Source organism: Orussus abietinus, unplaced genomic scaffold (genome assembly GCF_000612105.2).
Source record: "Orussus abietinus isolate OABI.00-Male unplaced genomic scaffold, Oabi_2.0 scaffold252, whole genome shotgun sequence".
Lineage (NCBI taxonomy): Eukaryota > Metazoa > Arthropoda > Insecta > Hymenoptera > Orussidae > Orussus > Orussus abietinus.
This window is the reverse complement of record NW_019394400.1, coordinates 1-14,363: the sequence shown is the minus strand read 5'-3', so window position 1 is coordinate 14,363 and position 14,363 is coordinate 1. Positions and strand designations below refer to the sequence as shown.

Sequence of the window (14,363 nt, the reverse complement as noted above, 5' to 3'; positions counted from 1 at the left end):
AGCTTGGGTTTTGAATTCGACTTGATTATTCGCTACGGAATACGGTATATACGTGTCAGTTGAGAACGAACTGCGCGAGATTTCTTTAAATTTATTATCGTTTATAATCATGTGCAAAGTACGATCTACTCTGTTTTTATTGCGTTTCATATCACTTCGAAAACAATTATAATAGCCAGTTAAGCTCAACTGTTACTCTGGTTTCGACAAACTTTCCTGTACTTATGCTGCCTAGTCCACGTAAATTAAGTACCAAGTACGGAGAATAAATAAACACCACGACAAAAAGGTCCTACAACCAAGTATTCTGTACATTCATATAACCTCTAAGAGTTCCACAACCACCCTGAACACGTACAAGATTAAAATTTAATGCGATAAGTTACCCTGCACCACGGAAATGAAAATAAATATTTTTGGTACGTATCGCTCGCGAAAAATTTGCTCCATCTCTCGATATAGCAAATGCGAGATACAGAAAATATTGGTTCCTCTCGTAATCTTTCAGATTACATACTTCCTTATACTACAAATGAAAATCGAACGCATACTGGAATCTATAAATCATTTTCGTTGCATGATAATGGAAGTGTTTCACTGGAAAATCAATAGAAATTCCTCAGCGGCGCGTTAACAGCTCTAACTCGACGAGAAATTTAAAGTACTAGTACAAATACTTATAAACGAAACCCAAAAAGCAGCAAATCCGCGAAGCAAAATCAAGTGCTACTCAACGGTTTGGCTGAATTTTTAGGGATTAGAAATGTTCATTGACAATCCAGACGCAGAATGATTATAATTATACCTAAGACCAGCTCCAACCGTTGAACAAAAATTTCGCAAGACCGATTAAAGGCTGTAATAAATGCTTAGTTTCTCTAAAATAATTCGTAAGTACAAAACCCTGTAAAATGCTATTCATAAAATGAATCTATTGCAATGTTCACTTAATGTAATATACACAAAATCGGTTATTTTAAAATTGTACAAATAAAAAGCCTTTAATTACGTTCTTGTAAACCTCTGTACAATACCCTATATAAAAGTTCACTTATACGAAAAATATTCAAAAAAGGACACGACTGTCCAAAGTACGCAATGCACTCGTATATCCTTTACTTTAGGGCAGGATTTTACTATACAACTATTATAATTTTTATTGAGCATATTTTAGAAATTGTTTGAATCGTTGTAGGAAGTGTTTGATTATTGACTTTTTCCCAACTATACGCTAAAATCCAGATTTCGTTAAATTCGATAAATCATGTATCTACATATTAGCTTGGTACATCTGAAATGGATGTAGGAAGACTCGCGAAAGAAGAAAGAAGGAAACATAACGAAAGAGAACTAAATAGACCTTCGAACAATAGAGACTGTTCGTAGAGGTATCGTAATGTGTAAGAACTGAGTTAAAACAGTTTGTAGATATCTCAAAAAATACGTGCAACTTCCAGATTATTCGCGTATAGTGCAAACAGTCATAATACCCCAGTTATCGGTTCTACTACCTTGAATACTTTTATCCGATGCTTTTGGAATTCCTAGGAACTTCAGATTCTTCACTCCCTGCGCCAATGTCATTACATTCAAGCTTCCTAAAACCCAAGCACATAAAATTTAATTTATTCGGCCGTATAAAAATTATTTATCAATTCAACCGAACATCCTTTACCTCGGGGAATAGAAAACGTTCACGAGCCGGTTGTGGCTGCTCGAATGGTGAACTGCTCATGTATCCAGGCGACGGAGACTCGCTCTTCTCTAAAACCGGGGTAATGTTAGCGTAATTTGCTGAAGTCAGAGTTCGTCCTTGCTCCACCAAAATACTCCGGTCGATCTTGTAGTATTCCTTTCCGCTACGAGGACGCAGAGTCGTGGTAACTGTCCTGCCGCCTATCCTAAAAATACGAAACAACAAACATACAATATTTAATTTCGCACTTTTAGAATTAAATGATTATGAGTTCATCTATCAAGACTGTTAATACTAGATGTACCAGGCCTATTTTCAAGGAATTTTAGATCGCAAAAAGAACCTGTACTATCGGTATATCCGTAAATTAGCGTTAAGGTGATGCGAAAATTGCGTCAAAGGGGCAATCGATCTTCAAACTTTTCTCCGAATGTACCGAATTGTTTCAAATTTTACAACGTGAATATAGCGGCTATAAGGAAGATCCTTACACCTATGAAATTTCATTTTTAGTACAAAATTTAAGAAATGTCTATAAACTAAATTAAGAAAAAAAAATTAAAATTTTATGTGTACCAGGACCTTCCTTATAGCCTTCACATTCACATTATACATTTTGAAATGATTTGGTACACCCAATTCGGAGAAAAGTTTTATAAACGAGACCTCTTTGACGCTACTTTCACATCACCTTACAATTATATTCTTTCTTTCGCCATTTTCAATAACGTTCAAAGTGATTACCGAAAAATTGACGGGAAGTAATAGCACAATTTCCTCTTACAATCGAAAACTGGTTAAACTGGTATGATAACTCTGTTACTGGTTTCATATCTCCAGTGTTAAAAAGTATCGAAGTAATTATTCCAGTTTCCTAACGACCTCAGCGCCGCCTTTTTCCCTATACCAAAGTTTTTAATTACCTAAGACCATCCGGCGTGTCGGAAGACGAATGAGACGACAGTGACAAAGTTTCGATGTAGTCAGACATATCGGAAGTTCCGCTGCTGGTGCTTCGCGAATCGATATAAGGTGTGCCACCGACTTCCCCAGGACTGGCAAACCCTTTCGCACCCTTTGGCAAGCAGGTGGGTATATCAGCTTCGGCGGAGGATGACTTCGTGGGTATCTTGACCTTTTGAAATTGGAACGACAGCTCGCGAAGAGGATCGCTAGATTTCGACTTCCTGGGAAGACTGCTATGAAAGCACGCAGGGGGCGGGCTTTTGTGGTAAACCGAGAGTACATTATGCTTCTTCGTGGCAGTGGAATTCAATGAAAGCTCGAACTCGACGAACTCGGCAGTCCTGTGGCTGAGAGATCCGGTAGAGACGCCAGAATCGTTGCTGCTGGAGGAATCTCGATTATGTCCCGCCTTGGAGGGTACCGAGGAGGACCTTCGTATTTTGATGCATGGCTGATGCGAAGAGGACACGGACGACACGTCCGCACTATCATTGTTCATCTTAAGCTCGGACGTCGCGTTGGAAGTAGGTCCTTCCGTGATGACCAAAGTGCCTTTACTAGCCTCGCTCGAACACTTGTGAAGGGTAAGATTCGACGGAAACGTTCTGCCCTCGTCATCCAAATAGTGAGCAGATTCAGCCGAGTAAGATCTCTTCCTCAGCAGCAAACTGATGTTCCCTCCTTCAGGGTTATTCGCGGTATCGATAAGTCGTCGTCGCAGGTACGGGCTGGACAACATTGCCGACCCAGGAATACGAAATTCAGAGTCCGACCGTTTCCTGCTCCCCTCCAACATGGCCGCGCCCGAAAGCGCAGGGTTACTAGAACTCTTGACCCCGCTGCAAAGTCTGGAGAGAATTTCCTTATGAGCCGGTTGCATCGGCAGATACCCAGGAAACGGTTTCTTCGGGGTCTGCTTATCAGGATCCATAACCAGGTAATCGGTGTCGATTTCTTTCACATGGCCACACTTGTTGCAGACCTTAGCGCCGTCATCGCTGACCTCCTCACCAGTCTTGTCAGTTTTCAGCTCTTCGGCAAACTTGTCCATCTCATCCTGCGAAATGGCCACTTTGGTCAGCAGGTCCTTGCTGTTTTCGTAATGCTCAAGGGACTGAGTAAAGTCCAGGTTGGCATAGTTCACTTGCTTCGACTCGGGTGAAGGTTGGGTGTCAATAACCGGCTGGACATTCTCATAGTTCCCCTTGCTGTTATCCGGCGAACAATCGCAATTCTCTTTGTTACCGGACACTGACGTATTATCCGCGTGATTGTTTCTCTTGACAGTCGCGTAAATCGCAATCTCCCCGCTGGCATTTACGACGGGCATTTTGCCTTCCCCGGAGAGCCGAACAGGGTGCACCGTCACTCCGGTCGGTTCGATTCCAGCGCCTCTACGACAATACGGCAGAACGAATCCCGCCCAGCTCATAACATTATGACAAGGACAGCCGGACGACCTCGGGGATTGAGGGGCCAGCTTCGCAGGACATCCGCATTGCTGCAGGACAACGGCCTGAGGGACATGCGGAGTGTCATAGTTGGGATAAGATTTCGGCAGTGAAAGGCATTCCTTTATCTTCCTAGGGGTATCATAGTACTGATCAGGCTGCTCCGATCTTTGCTGCTCGATCGACGCGCGATGTCCCGGAATAGACTTGGGTACATCATAATTTTCATAGGGTCCTATCACCCCGTTATTGCGAACCCCCTCCTGTGGTTTAGCTCGGCACGTACAAGTTTGTTCATTTGGCAGTGGCATTGGCGGTCTATTAACCTTTTTGACGGCCTTGGACGGCTTAGGCGGTCTCGGCGGCGAGACAATGGGACTCGGTGACACGCGATGGCTGCATTGAGGCTGAGAAACCTTCGTCTGCGAGTATTGACATTCCACCTGTTGTTGCGATCCGGAGTAATCGCTATCATGGCTGCTACTGCTATACGAAGAGAGCGACAGCCTGTCGAAAGCTCTCGGTTGAACGTGGCAGCTTGGATTATGCGTCCCTGGCACGGGGCTATTCGTAGACCCAACCGCCGTGGTGCCCAACGTCGAGGATTTCGATATCGTCCCCAGTTTACTGATGCAACTGGCGCATCTTTCCAATCCCGAGGGGCCGTGCAACGTCAAGGAGCAGCTGCGCCATTCACCTGGCTGGTCGGTTAATTCGGACACGGACAAAGTATCTCTGGAGCTATAGTCACCGTCCACCTCCGTCTGTTGTCTACTCTCCGTGGAGGACCAGTACGGTGAGTTCTCGGTCTTGCAGCCGTCGCAGTGTTGTTCATAAGGTGTCGCCGTGTAAGTCAGCGAGGGGTAAAAATCGCTGGTCCGAGTTTCGGACCGCGAGAACTGCCTTCGAGGACTATCCTGAGCGGAATGCTCGCGACTGATCGGTCTCTTCCTTGTGCTCAGTTTACCTTCCGCAGCCAATTGCAACGTCCTGACGATGTCTTCCCCTTGGTCGGTGATAAGGACGTGGAGTCCCTCCCCACGGCCACATCTGGATCCGCCCTCGAAACAGAATCTTCCCTCGACGACCCCATAACGTCGAAGATGGCCTATCTCCCAAACACCAACGAGTCTTGGAGGTATGCCAACGGTGATGCAAAATCGTCGATCTTGCACGTGCATATGCGCCGGCCCATTGGTCAGTTTCGCTTTCGACGGCGCCGTAGAAATCAAGACCAAAAACTGTTGATCTACAGTGTCAATGGAAAATGCATTCTCATTTAGTACCCTGCATCTTCAGGAGTGAGAGACGCGAGATCAAAGGAAATATATTGAAATTTGGTATACCTTCGCCTAGATTGTTCGATATCTTGACTTGCCATTGTATCAGTCGTTCCCGAGTATCAAATGCGAGGACGACCGTAACGTCTTGGCAAATAATGGCAATGGTATTGGACTCCTTGTCAAGAGTAAAGCCGCTTTGAACTCCGAGAAAATGTTGCAAACTTAAGGATGCCTTGGTCTGACCCTGTTTATACCTATCTTTGCTGTCTCCATACAGTTGTAGGTGCAAGCAGTCTAAACAGAGGGGAAGGAAGTTTCTTTTAAAAAATACATATTTATAAGGTCCTCAGCCGCGCAAAGAAAGCCGATTAAAGATCTCGTGTACTTTAGATATTTAATGTGAAATTTAGAGTGAAATACGTTGCCATCTTATCTTTAGTTTTTTAAACAACGTAGTTCATTATCTACGAGGAGCGTCTTCTATTTTTTTTTTTCCCCCTGTTCACTTAACCAGTGATACACTGCGGTACCCCGGTATCGGTATCTGTCATCGAGAGCTTTGTTTTTCTTGGCGTTTCTTGTATTTTTCTACAGACTGGCCCATTCTCGACAGATGTTCACTTAGATTCCAAGAAAGGTCTAAGGAGGGATTTGTCACGGCGACACCCGACCCAGGGTGGTAAAGGAAAAAAGAATAAGACCAGGGCTGCACGCACCCTCCTTGTCAGTCATAAAGAAAATTAATGAGTGCAAAAACGCACGGCTGACCGAGAAGAAAGATTTTTAAAGAATTTCTCATCTAGTGCGGCTATTTATTCCGCTCAAAGTGGATACCGCAGATTAATAAGGAACCGCCAAGGAACCTTTTATCTTCCAGCTGTCGTAGGATATTATGCAAATATGGAGATACCGCGCATATCATACGGATGATACCATAGCCGGAAATGTGGATGGCTTAAAGCATACGCCATAACATTTCCTGCTGCTTATCTCCCTTATCCAATAATATTTTATAGACACTAAAAGAAATCCGCCATCCGCTTCGAGGGTTAAACATTTGAGTTACGGTCGGCCAATTTGCTAGATATTCAACAATATGGAATTTATGTACCGGACTCAAAATATTCTCATTTATTACAATAACATTGAAATAATATTTATTTGAGAGCACGATACAAAGTGAGAACAATTTTCAGAAAATCCAGTACCCAAAATAATGATCATGGATCTGTTTAATAATATCATGTGCCCAGAGGTAACATACTCGTGTATGTACACACGTTTTTTCAGGTGCTATTTATTTGAACGCGAGATAAATTTAATTGAAACACGTGGACTGATAAGAAGCGTGGAATACAGCGAAGTTATTGAAGCAATTTCAAAATGATTTATAGCAATACTAAATACATAAAAGCGCTGTAGAATTGCCAAGCATAACTGTAGCGTATAGGTATAGTTCTCAAGTGCTTATGACATCATTCAAGAAGCAAGAAAATTATCGTTCATTTACGTTGCCCTCTGTGCATTATTATCTATAATTATGGTGCAGTTCGACCACAGTAAACATAAATTATACCAGTATCACACATTGAATAAAACATTGTATGAAATCATCTTACACCCATTTTCCTTGTGAACTATTTTTGACCTTTTCACAGATACGCAATCAATGAAGATTTTTGTTAAATAAACGTTACATTGCTTCCTTCGGACACGCCATTTATGTGTAATGGTCCGTAGTGAGCTTGGTGGCTATCGTTTGAGTTATTTCAATTGCACGTCTCCCCAACTTATTATTCATACTCTTGACTTATACGGCTTAGAGAATTTGAATTGCAGATCAACATTACCTGCAACTGGTGATAGTTTTCTCATCACACACCATCTTGACTTCCACTGAAAGGGAAAAAGAAAACATTTACCAGTAACCTTTACGTATAAAATTAAAAAAATCTAAAAAATTAACTATACTCTTAAATAAAAAGCAAACTCATTCAACCTTTCCTTGTTCTTCCCCTTTATTATCTCTTTGCTATTAATTTCAAGAAATATATTTATACATAATTTTATCCCGATAATGATCTTGTAATTAAAAAAAAAGGGGAAATAAACATTTAAATAAGATACAGAGATGAAATTAATTTTAACATTTCTTAAATAAGGAAATAAGGAGAGAAAAACTGTTACCATTCGGGCATTAACCCATACCACTTCAGTTTATTTTTGTTTCAGGACTATTCACTCCTTAGGGAACCCCTGTAGTATAAATACCTATAGGAGACATATCCCTCTGGTTTTTAAAGTCTCCCTCTTAAATACCCTCTCCTGATATTTCTGTCAATGCAAAGGGTAAGGTTTTTAACTTGGACTCTTGACTCCTTTAAGTCAATTGAATTCAAGACCCTATACAAAATCTCCCTCAGAGGTTCCATACTTAGTTCTCATTGTCAGACAAGTCCAATATGAAATCGAGTAATTATCAACTTTTCTTGTTCCATAAGGTACAATGTAACCAATTATACTTTTATGTTATTGTTACATCATTTCTGATGCAGCACTACACATGTATACAAAAACCAAACGGATATAATTGTTGATTAACCCTTTGCATTCCTAAGGCCAGATCTTGGAGTTGACTACTTATATATAGCCAAATTGCTCGGAGTGCAAAGGGTTAATGAATTTACAAAATTTGTCCTCCTGTATGAATGACATTGTATTTTCAAGATACTTATGTTCAAGATTTTGTTTACCTAAATATTGAATGCCATGATCTCAAGATGCTACTATTAATTATTTCTTTCTGTGTGATAATAATGACACTAATCTTGCCAAATCCTTTCACCCAAAGTAACAGGATATGGTTATTTAGATAGTCCGAACTTAAAAAAAAAGAAAAAGTTAAGCAAAAGTAGCGACACAGATTTTTAAGTCATTGGCATTATTTAATGCCTAAAAACATTTCCATCTAAAGCATGTGAACTTATCTACCAATAAGATAACGAGTGAAACGGTCTAAAATTTGTAAATTGCAAATTGAAGCAATTATTCTTTCACTATAGTTACTTCTCTGCAGTTAAACATTAATTTACATTAAACACCAAAATATTTACAAGTTCTTCACACCTTGTAAGCACATCGGATGTATTACACTCTTCTGCCCAACTCCATCATAATTACGTAATGTTACATAACCCTCATTCAATTGTCATAAAACCGCAGTCAAGCAATCAATTGTCATACAACATTATTAAGGTGCATACAATTATCTTTGTGCAATCAATGTTGAAAGGAACCCATTCCCTGTTGCAGCAGCAATCTCTGCAGCCTTAAATGTAATAAACGAAGTGGAATTAAATTGCCTTTTGATTGCATCCATACAGCACGCGCGTATACAGTCTTATTCATAGATATATCACTGTAATTTGCACCGAACCTTTGTCCCAGAAATGAACTTACGAATGCCCGTAGGTGTAAACGACCGATCCCCGCGATTCTGCGCATAATTGCAACAGCGTCCTGCATTACATCCCCTCCGAATTACGACGCTGCACCCCCCGATTATTATTACGGGCACGACAGATTTGATTAATGTCCCGGAATTGCGGCATGTTTTTTCTGTCATTGTGGAGTACCCGGTGAAATTTCGGGGTTATTCATAGAATCCAGATAGAACAAGAAAGACGTGTCAATACCACGTCGACAAAGACTCACCTTCTTGCCGTCGCGAAATTTGACATTTCCTTCGATAATGCAATTGTTATCCACCATTGTGGACCGTCGATATTTCCCTGGCAGATGTATCTTTCATAACGGACGAACACTTCGGTAGCTTCACTCCATGCCGGCACGCTCGAGTCACTGAACCGCCGGGCGACTCGTGCAGCAACCCATTTCAACGGGGCGAACGCGCATCTACGAATCACGCGCTAAAATCCATACCCAAATCCGTCGATCCCCGAGCGTCCATCTTGACTCGCTCCACTAGCCGCCACTCTATAACCAGAATCGTCATGATCTCGAATACGAGCCCGAACGATGCTGTCTAACCGATCCAACAGGAACAACGCGAAGAGGGAGTACGCGAGAGACCACTGCACTTATCTCACGCTTGACGGAGAATGGCGTCCTCTTCTCACTCGCGTTACGTAACGAGTGCGACAAAGATGCCACAGGTCTCTCGTTGAGTGGAGTGGGGGCAGCGAATGCGGCACTGCCTATAGCAAAGTCAATTTATACTGCGGTAGCAGCTTCCGTGTACATTGCGCAGTGATTACCACACATCGTCACTCATCAGCCAATCAGCGGCCGTCTGAGCGTCGTGACAATGGAATGGAAGCGCTGATTGGCTGATGCTTTCAAGCTCGGCCAATCGCAATCGCAGAGTGTTTCCGAGCGACCAATCACGTAAAAGATACACGAGATTACGACCCGGGTTTTTTGGGCGCGTTCCAAAATCTCGGATGCAAGTGTCTTTCTTACACTTGCGGGTTTTCGGGACATTTCTTCTCGCTCTTATGGATTTATTTCACCCAAGATTATGATGTTGTATGTATGTACATACCGTTGATCGTAGTTGATGGATGTGGATAAGATGGATATTTTTAAGAGAATTTAAGAAAATCTGGAGAAATATAGACGTATTATCTATTGCCATAATAAGGAATTTTAATTGATCAAAAGTTGGCGATTGGATTGGAATTGAACTTGAAACTCAGGGATTTTATTAGTTATTGCTTTGGCGGGATACAGCAAGATATTTCAAAATGATCTAATGTCACATGGAGAAAATCTTGCAGAACTGTTTTTAACCTTTAAATTCCGTGTTATTTCTTTGACTTTTTCTTTTTTTACACATTTTAGCTCCTGTTCTTGTATATTATGCTATTAATGATGCGGAAGATTAATAGCTTCAATACAAAGTAAATGCCGAAGAAGCAGACGGGTACAAGATGGCTGCCAATTTGATCGGGCATGCTTCGAGCATGGAAGACAACACTTGAAATTTTTGATTTAATTCGTCCATAAGATAAAATCGTAAAAATTCTACCGCCAATATTCAATTATACTTCATTCTTATTTAAAGGAATATTAGATAATGTCAAGGATTAAGAATTGAATTGTTAAGAAATTTATAAGCATATTTTGTATTGTTACTCTTTGTAAGTACACTACTTGATTTATAACGTACTATTCAGCGCTCAACTATGTTGTTATAAATGAGAAATAACTGGTCAGATTAATGTATATGCAGTATAATGTAATCAGATTTTTATAATTAAATGAACATAACCTACTCCATCACGTAACATACTTTAAGCGTAGTTTTTTAAATTATTATTTGATTTACTGACATAACACTTTACATTGGTTTTGTACATTGATTTTGTATTATTTACAGGATAAGCCTGTTGTAAAATGGGTACACCGAGTGCCCCTGTTTTATCCGTCAGTCAACAAAAAAGATCTCTTTCAGCGAAAAAGAAAGGACCCCCTAAAGCTGTTCGCAATGTGCTAGTTCAACCATTTGAATCACTTTGGTAAATGAACTCACCAATGATTAAGTTCTTAATGTCTGTTAATATATTAAATGTACTTCTAATGGATATTAAAAAAGATTTATTTAATAGGCCTGTATTAAAGAAGGAAGACTGTAAACCTGTGGAAAAAATTCTAAGAGCGTAAGTTTTGTGGTGGATATTTGTGTGTGATAANATTTTGTTATGCTAGTGGAATTTTTTACTAATTAATATTTCTAGAAAGTCCATTATTTTCGGAGCGAATGCAGTCATGCGTGCTTTAGAAAAGGGTGACGTGTGTTCTGTTTTACTGAACACTAATATAGATCCTCCATTTGCAACAAAACATATTGTTGTTATGTGTCAAGGAAAAGCAATTCCCATTATATTAATGCAATCTCTAAAAAGCATCACACTGCAAGCATTGGGTTTTGCATCAATTGTTATTGCATTGAAGGTATTAAACATATATTATTAATGAAGGTAATACATATGTACAAGGTGCTCGTTAATTCATTTATTTTCACAGAAGCACGTAGCGGATTCTACAGACAATTATTTTTATAAATTACATGAAGCAGTTTGCAATATTGCATCTAACTTATCAGTTCCAAGGACACCTGTTCAGCTATTTCAGTCAGGAAGTGATTCTGAAGATAGTTTAGTAACAATGGACGATGAATCAAATATGGAAATCAAGAACGGGTCAAATACTCCTAAAGTTCCTAAAACCTGTAGAGTGCCAACAGATTTGTACCTTTATAGGTCTTCTGAAAAGGAAAGAGCATTCGTACCACCAGGTGATAAAGGCAATTGTTCTGGGAATATCAAAAGTTCTGATGATTTTGTACCACTTGGCAAAGATTTAGACCCTATTTTCAAAGATCATGGGCGAAAAGAAACAAAGAAACCCAAGAGATATATAGATTTATCTGAAAGTGCAGATAATAATCCTAAATTAAATGATTTTGTGCCATTATGTTCTTATTCAAGTGAAACAGCTGTGACAAAAGATGAAACTCAGGATATGAACTCAAGCAACGCAGGATGTCATGATCCGAATGATGAGCAATCAGGGATATCTCAACAAATTAATAATCCTGTTACTAAACCAAAGAAACATAAACAGGAAACAGCTACCTATATACCATTAAAAGTGAAAAGATTGCAAGGGAATTGTAATCGCTTGAAAGCAACAAAAGTTTCAAAAGTGAAGAAAAAATAATTCCTAAGGTAATATTAAGTACCCTGCAACTTGTGTAATTTTTTTTAAATTATACATTTTTAGTGAATTATCATACTCAAATCTCCAAATATCTATTTAATGGCAAGTTTTTCATTGCATAGCAATTATTACTGGAAATATTGCATTAACTTTGTTACATTTATGAAAGTAGATATATTCTTAAGGATGTTGATGAAAAATACAGATGACACATTTTATTTTTTTCACGTATAATTACAATATATACAAATTCTATTTATAAGTCCCTTATTACGAAGTACGCGATATTTTACAAAGTTGCATCACAAATCTCAACATAAACTAGAATATTACTGTATGCAAATGTAAGATGAAAACTTATGTAGCAATGTTTTCATATCGATTATACTAAGGAAATTCTGTAGTCAGTCCCTTTTTCCCCATACACATTGTGAAACAGTCTTTTAAAATGAAAGTTCCAAATGCAGCTTTGTAAATTTTTATGGATACTAAATTCAGGAATTATATTTCGCAATAAGCAAAACATGATTTAAGTATTAGATGGTCAGGTTTGAGAACCTTGGATACAACCAATCTTTTTATTGCCCGGGCAATTTTGTTCGTGTTATCAAACTGGTAAACTTGAACTGACTGATGATTTAAACATTCTAGTAAACAATGAGAGACCCATCATGCCTCCAGGAATTCGACTCACCAAAAATGACAGCATTGCAATCAATTGCAAAACTGCACTTAATACAGTTAAAGGAGTCGATTGTAAATGTAATGCAAAGTAAAGAGTGCTCAAAAGAGTAACAAAGTAAGAAATTGTAAAGCATCTCCTCTCGGCAGTGAAGAGAGACTTTAGGTAGCTTATCGGGCCCCACAAGAAGCAAAAACTGAAAAAATAAATAACACATGAAGGCGATATATCCAGACTCATTTTCTATCACGTTAGTACTTATGTTTTCGAGTAAAAACTTTGCTTAGCTATGATTAATTCTATACATTTTATTTTCAAGCACATACCTCATTAAGAAGAAGAGGCTTCCTAGTGTATATAGCAAGGCAAATTTTCTGGCCTTTAAAAGTAATACTGGAATGTAAATTGCTGACAAACAAAAACAAAGTATTCCCATAAAGAAGCATATCGCGAATGCAGTAAGCCGCTGCACTCTAGTCTAAAACATTGAATTAAGTATTTCATGTAAAATCACTTTTTAATATGATCGATAATATGTATTTATTTATCTAATTATTGGATTTTAACCACTTGCGTTGGAGGGACGTGCCACTTACGTCGAGAATCTGTGAATCTGTGAATTAGTTGCCAGCGCAAGTGGTTAAACGTACTTGAGGTTATGTTGTGAAAAGTACTAACCAAGCTAGGACAACAGTCTTTTCGAACACCGTCCAGCCATCCCGACTCTTGTCTCTCTTCTTCTGTGTTTCTTCCTAGCCATTTTCCTAATGACGGTTTCGGTATCGTCACCGAAGGAACCGTAATTTTGAATTGTTTTTCATTTTTACTGCTTAAAAGGTACTCGTTCAATTCCTTGTTCAGATCGGCCATGTTGACACGTTGTCATGCTTCCCGTGTGCCCTCAATGGACGTCGATAAAAAAGATCCCTAACATATCAATATTTTACTAACTTATTGTTAGACCGAACATTTTCAAATCATTAAATGAACCATTAACTATATTTTCAACGGGTGATACTGAAACAAAGGATGAACGAATCAATATTGGAAAAGTAGAAATAAAAATTGAAATCGGAGAATGACCAGTGACCAATTCAATTTCAAAATAGTTTTGAGCTCTAACACCTGATCATACTAAGTATTATTCTGATGTTATGGAAGTAGGCTCTATTTTTTCTAAAACTTATCAATTTTTCAGTTCACTAACGTCAGACAGAGTTGCTAATTCGAAGGCGCAATTCTGCAGAATCGGCAGGGCAGTAACCGATGCTTGACCGCGCCTTACGCAAAAATCCGTCGACCCCACCGTGACCGACGCTCTTTTTGACAGTATATAACAGAGATGAGTTGGGAGATTGCTCACGGGCAGGGTCGCGCAATCGCATCGTGTGCTGCCTTCTGATTTCATACGTTAGCTTTCACCGTTTTTTGCCCCCAAGGGCGGCGCAACGAATTTCTGGTAGGGGCTCGCGCACTCGCGATGGCTGTGTCATCTACCAGTTGCCGTTGGCGGCTCACGTATTCGTGATGGTAATATCATG

At 39.5% G+C, this 14,363-nt stretch overlaps 3 protein-coding genes across 3 annotated transcripts; 1 reads left to right on the top strand and 2 right to left on the bottom strand.

The window, feature by feature from the left end:
• Window positions 1-94: 94 nt before the first annotated feature.
• On the bottom strand, window positions 95-9,359 carry LOC105697050. The gene is made up of 6 exons (XM_012420019.1): window positions 9,111-9,359; window positions 7,247-7,292; window positions 5,460-5,690; window positions 2,620-5,362; window positions 1,676-1,901; window positions 95-1,598 (listed from the first exon to the last, which is right to left on the bottom strand). Exons 1-6 carry the CDS (start codon window positions 9,165-9,167, stop codon window positions 1,590-1,592), a joined length of 3,312 nt encoding a protein of 1,103 aa, XP_012275442.1. The 5' UTR covers window positions 9,168-9,359; the 3' UTR covers window positions 95-1,589.
• Window positions 9,360-10,339: 980 nt separating this feature from the next.
• On the top strand, window positions 10,340-12,924 carry LOC105697012. Its single transcript, XM_023432157.1, has 6 exons — window positions 10,340-10,558; window positions 10,798-10,936; window positions 11,027-11,077; window positions 11,156-11,372; window positions 11,445-12,148; window positions 12,792-12,924. The coding sequence occupies exons 2-5, from the start codon at window positions 10,815-10,817 to the stop codon at window positions 12,138-12,140; spliced, it is 1,086 nt and encodes a 361-aa protein (XP_023287925.1). The 5' UTR covers window positions 10,340-10,558; window positions 10,798-10,814; the 3' UTR covers window positions 12,141-12,148; window positions 12,792-12,924.
• LOC105697078 (protein transport protein sft2) lies at window positions 12,341-14,132 on the bottom strand. The gene is made up of 4 exons (XM_012420072.2): window positions 14,030-14,132; window positions 13,501-13,749; window positions 13,149-13,300; window positions 12,341-13,018 (listed from the first exon to the last, which is right to left on the bottom strand). The coding sequence occupies exons 2-4, from the start codon at window positions 13,690-13,692 to the stop codon at window positions 12,748-12,750; spliced, it is 615 nt and encodes a 204-aa protein (XP_012275495.1). The 5' UTR covers window positions 13,693-13,749; window positions 14,030-14,132; the 3' UTR covers window positions 12,341-12,747.
• Window positions 14,133-14,363: the final 231 nt, after the last annotated feature.

Bases quoted from the DNA above. Each gene is read 5' to 3' on its own strand.
- LOC105697078 (XM_012420072.2), bottom strand. From the start codon at position 13,692: ATGGCCGATCTGAACAAGGAATTGAACGAGTACCTTTTAAGCAGTAAA. The intron at 13,301-13,500 runs GTTAGTACTTTT...TCAATGTTTTAG, and splicing joins AAGACTGTTGTCCTAGCTTG to ACTAGAGTGCAGCGGCTTAC. The intron at 13,019-13,148 runs GTATGTGCTTGA...TTATTTTTTCAG, and splicing joins AGCCTCTTCTTCTTAATGAG to TTTTTGCTTCTTGTGGGGCC.
- LOC105697050 (XM_012420019.1), bottom strand. From the start codon at position 9,167: ATGGTGGATAACAATTGCATTATCGAAGGAAATGTCAAATTTCGCGAC. The intron at 7,293-9,110 runs GTGAGTCTTTGT...TTTCCCTTTCAG, and splicing joins AATTTCGCGACGGCAAGAAG to TGGAAGTCAAGATGGTGTGT. The intron at 1,902-2,619 runs GTAATTAAAAAC...TCGTATTTTTAG, and splicing joins GACACGCCGGATGGTCTTAG to GATAGGCGGCAGGACAGTTA.
- LOC105697012 (XM_023432157.1), top strand. From the start codon at position 10,815: ATGGGTACACCGAGTGCCCCTGTTTTATCCGTCAGTCAACAAAAAAGA. The intron at 11,078-11,155 runs GTAAGTTTTGTG...TAATATTTCTAG, and splicing joins GTGGAAAAAATTCTAAGAGC to AAAGTCCATTATTTTCGGAG. The intron at 11,373-11,444 runs GTATTAAACATA...TTATTTTCACAG, and splicing joins CAATTGTTATTGCATTGAAG to AAGCACGTAGCGGATTCTAC.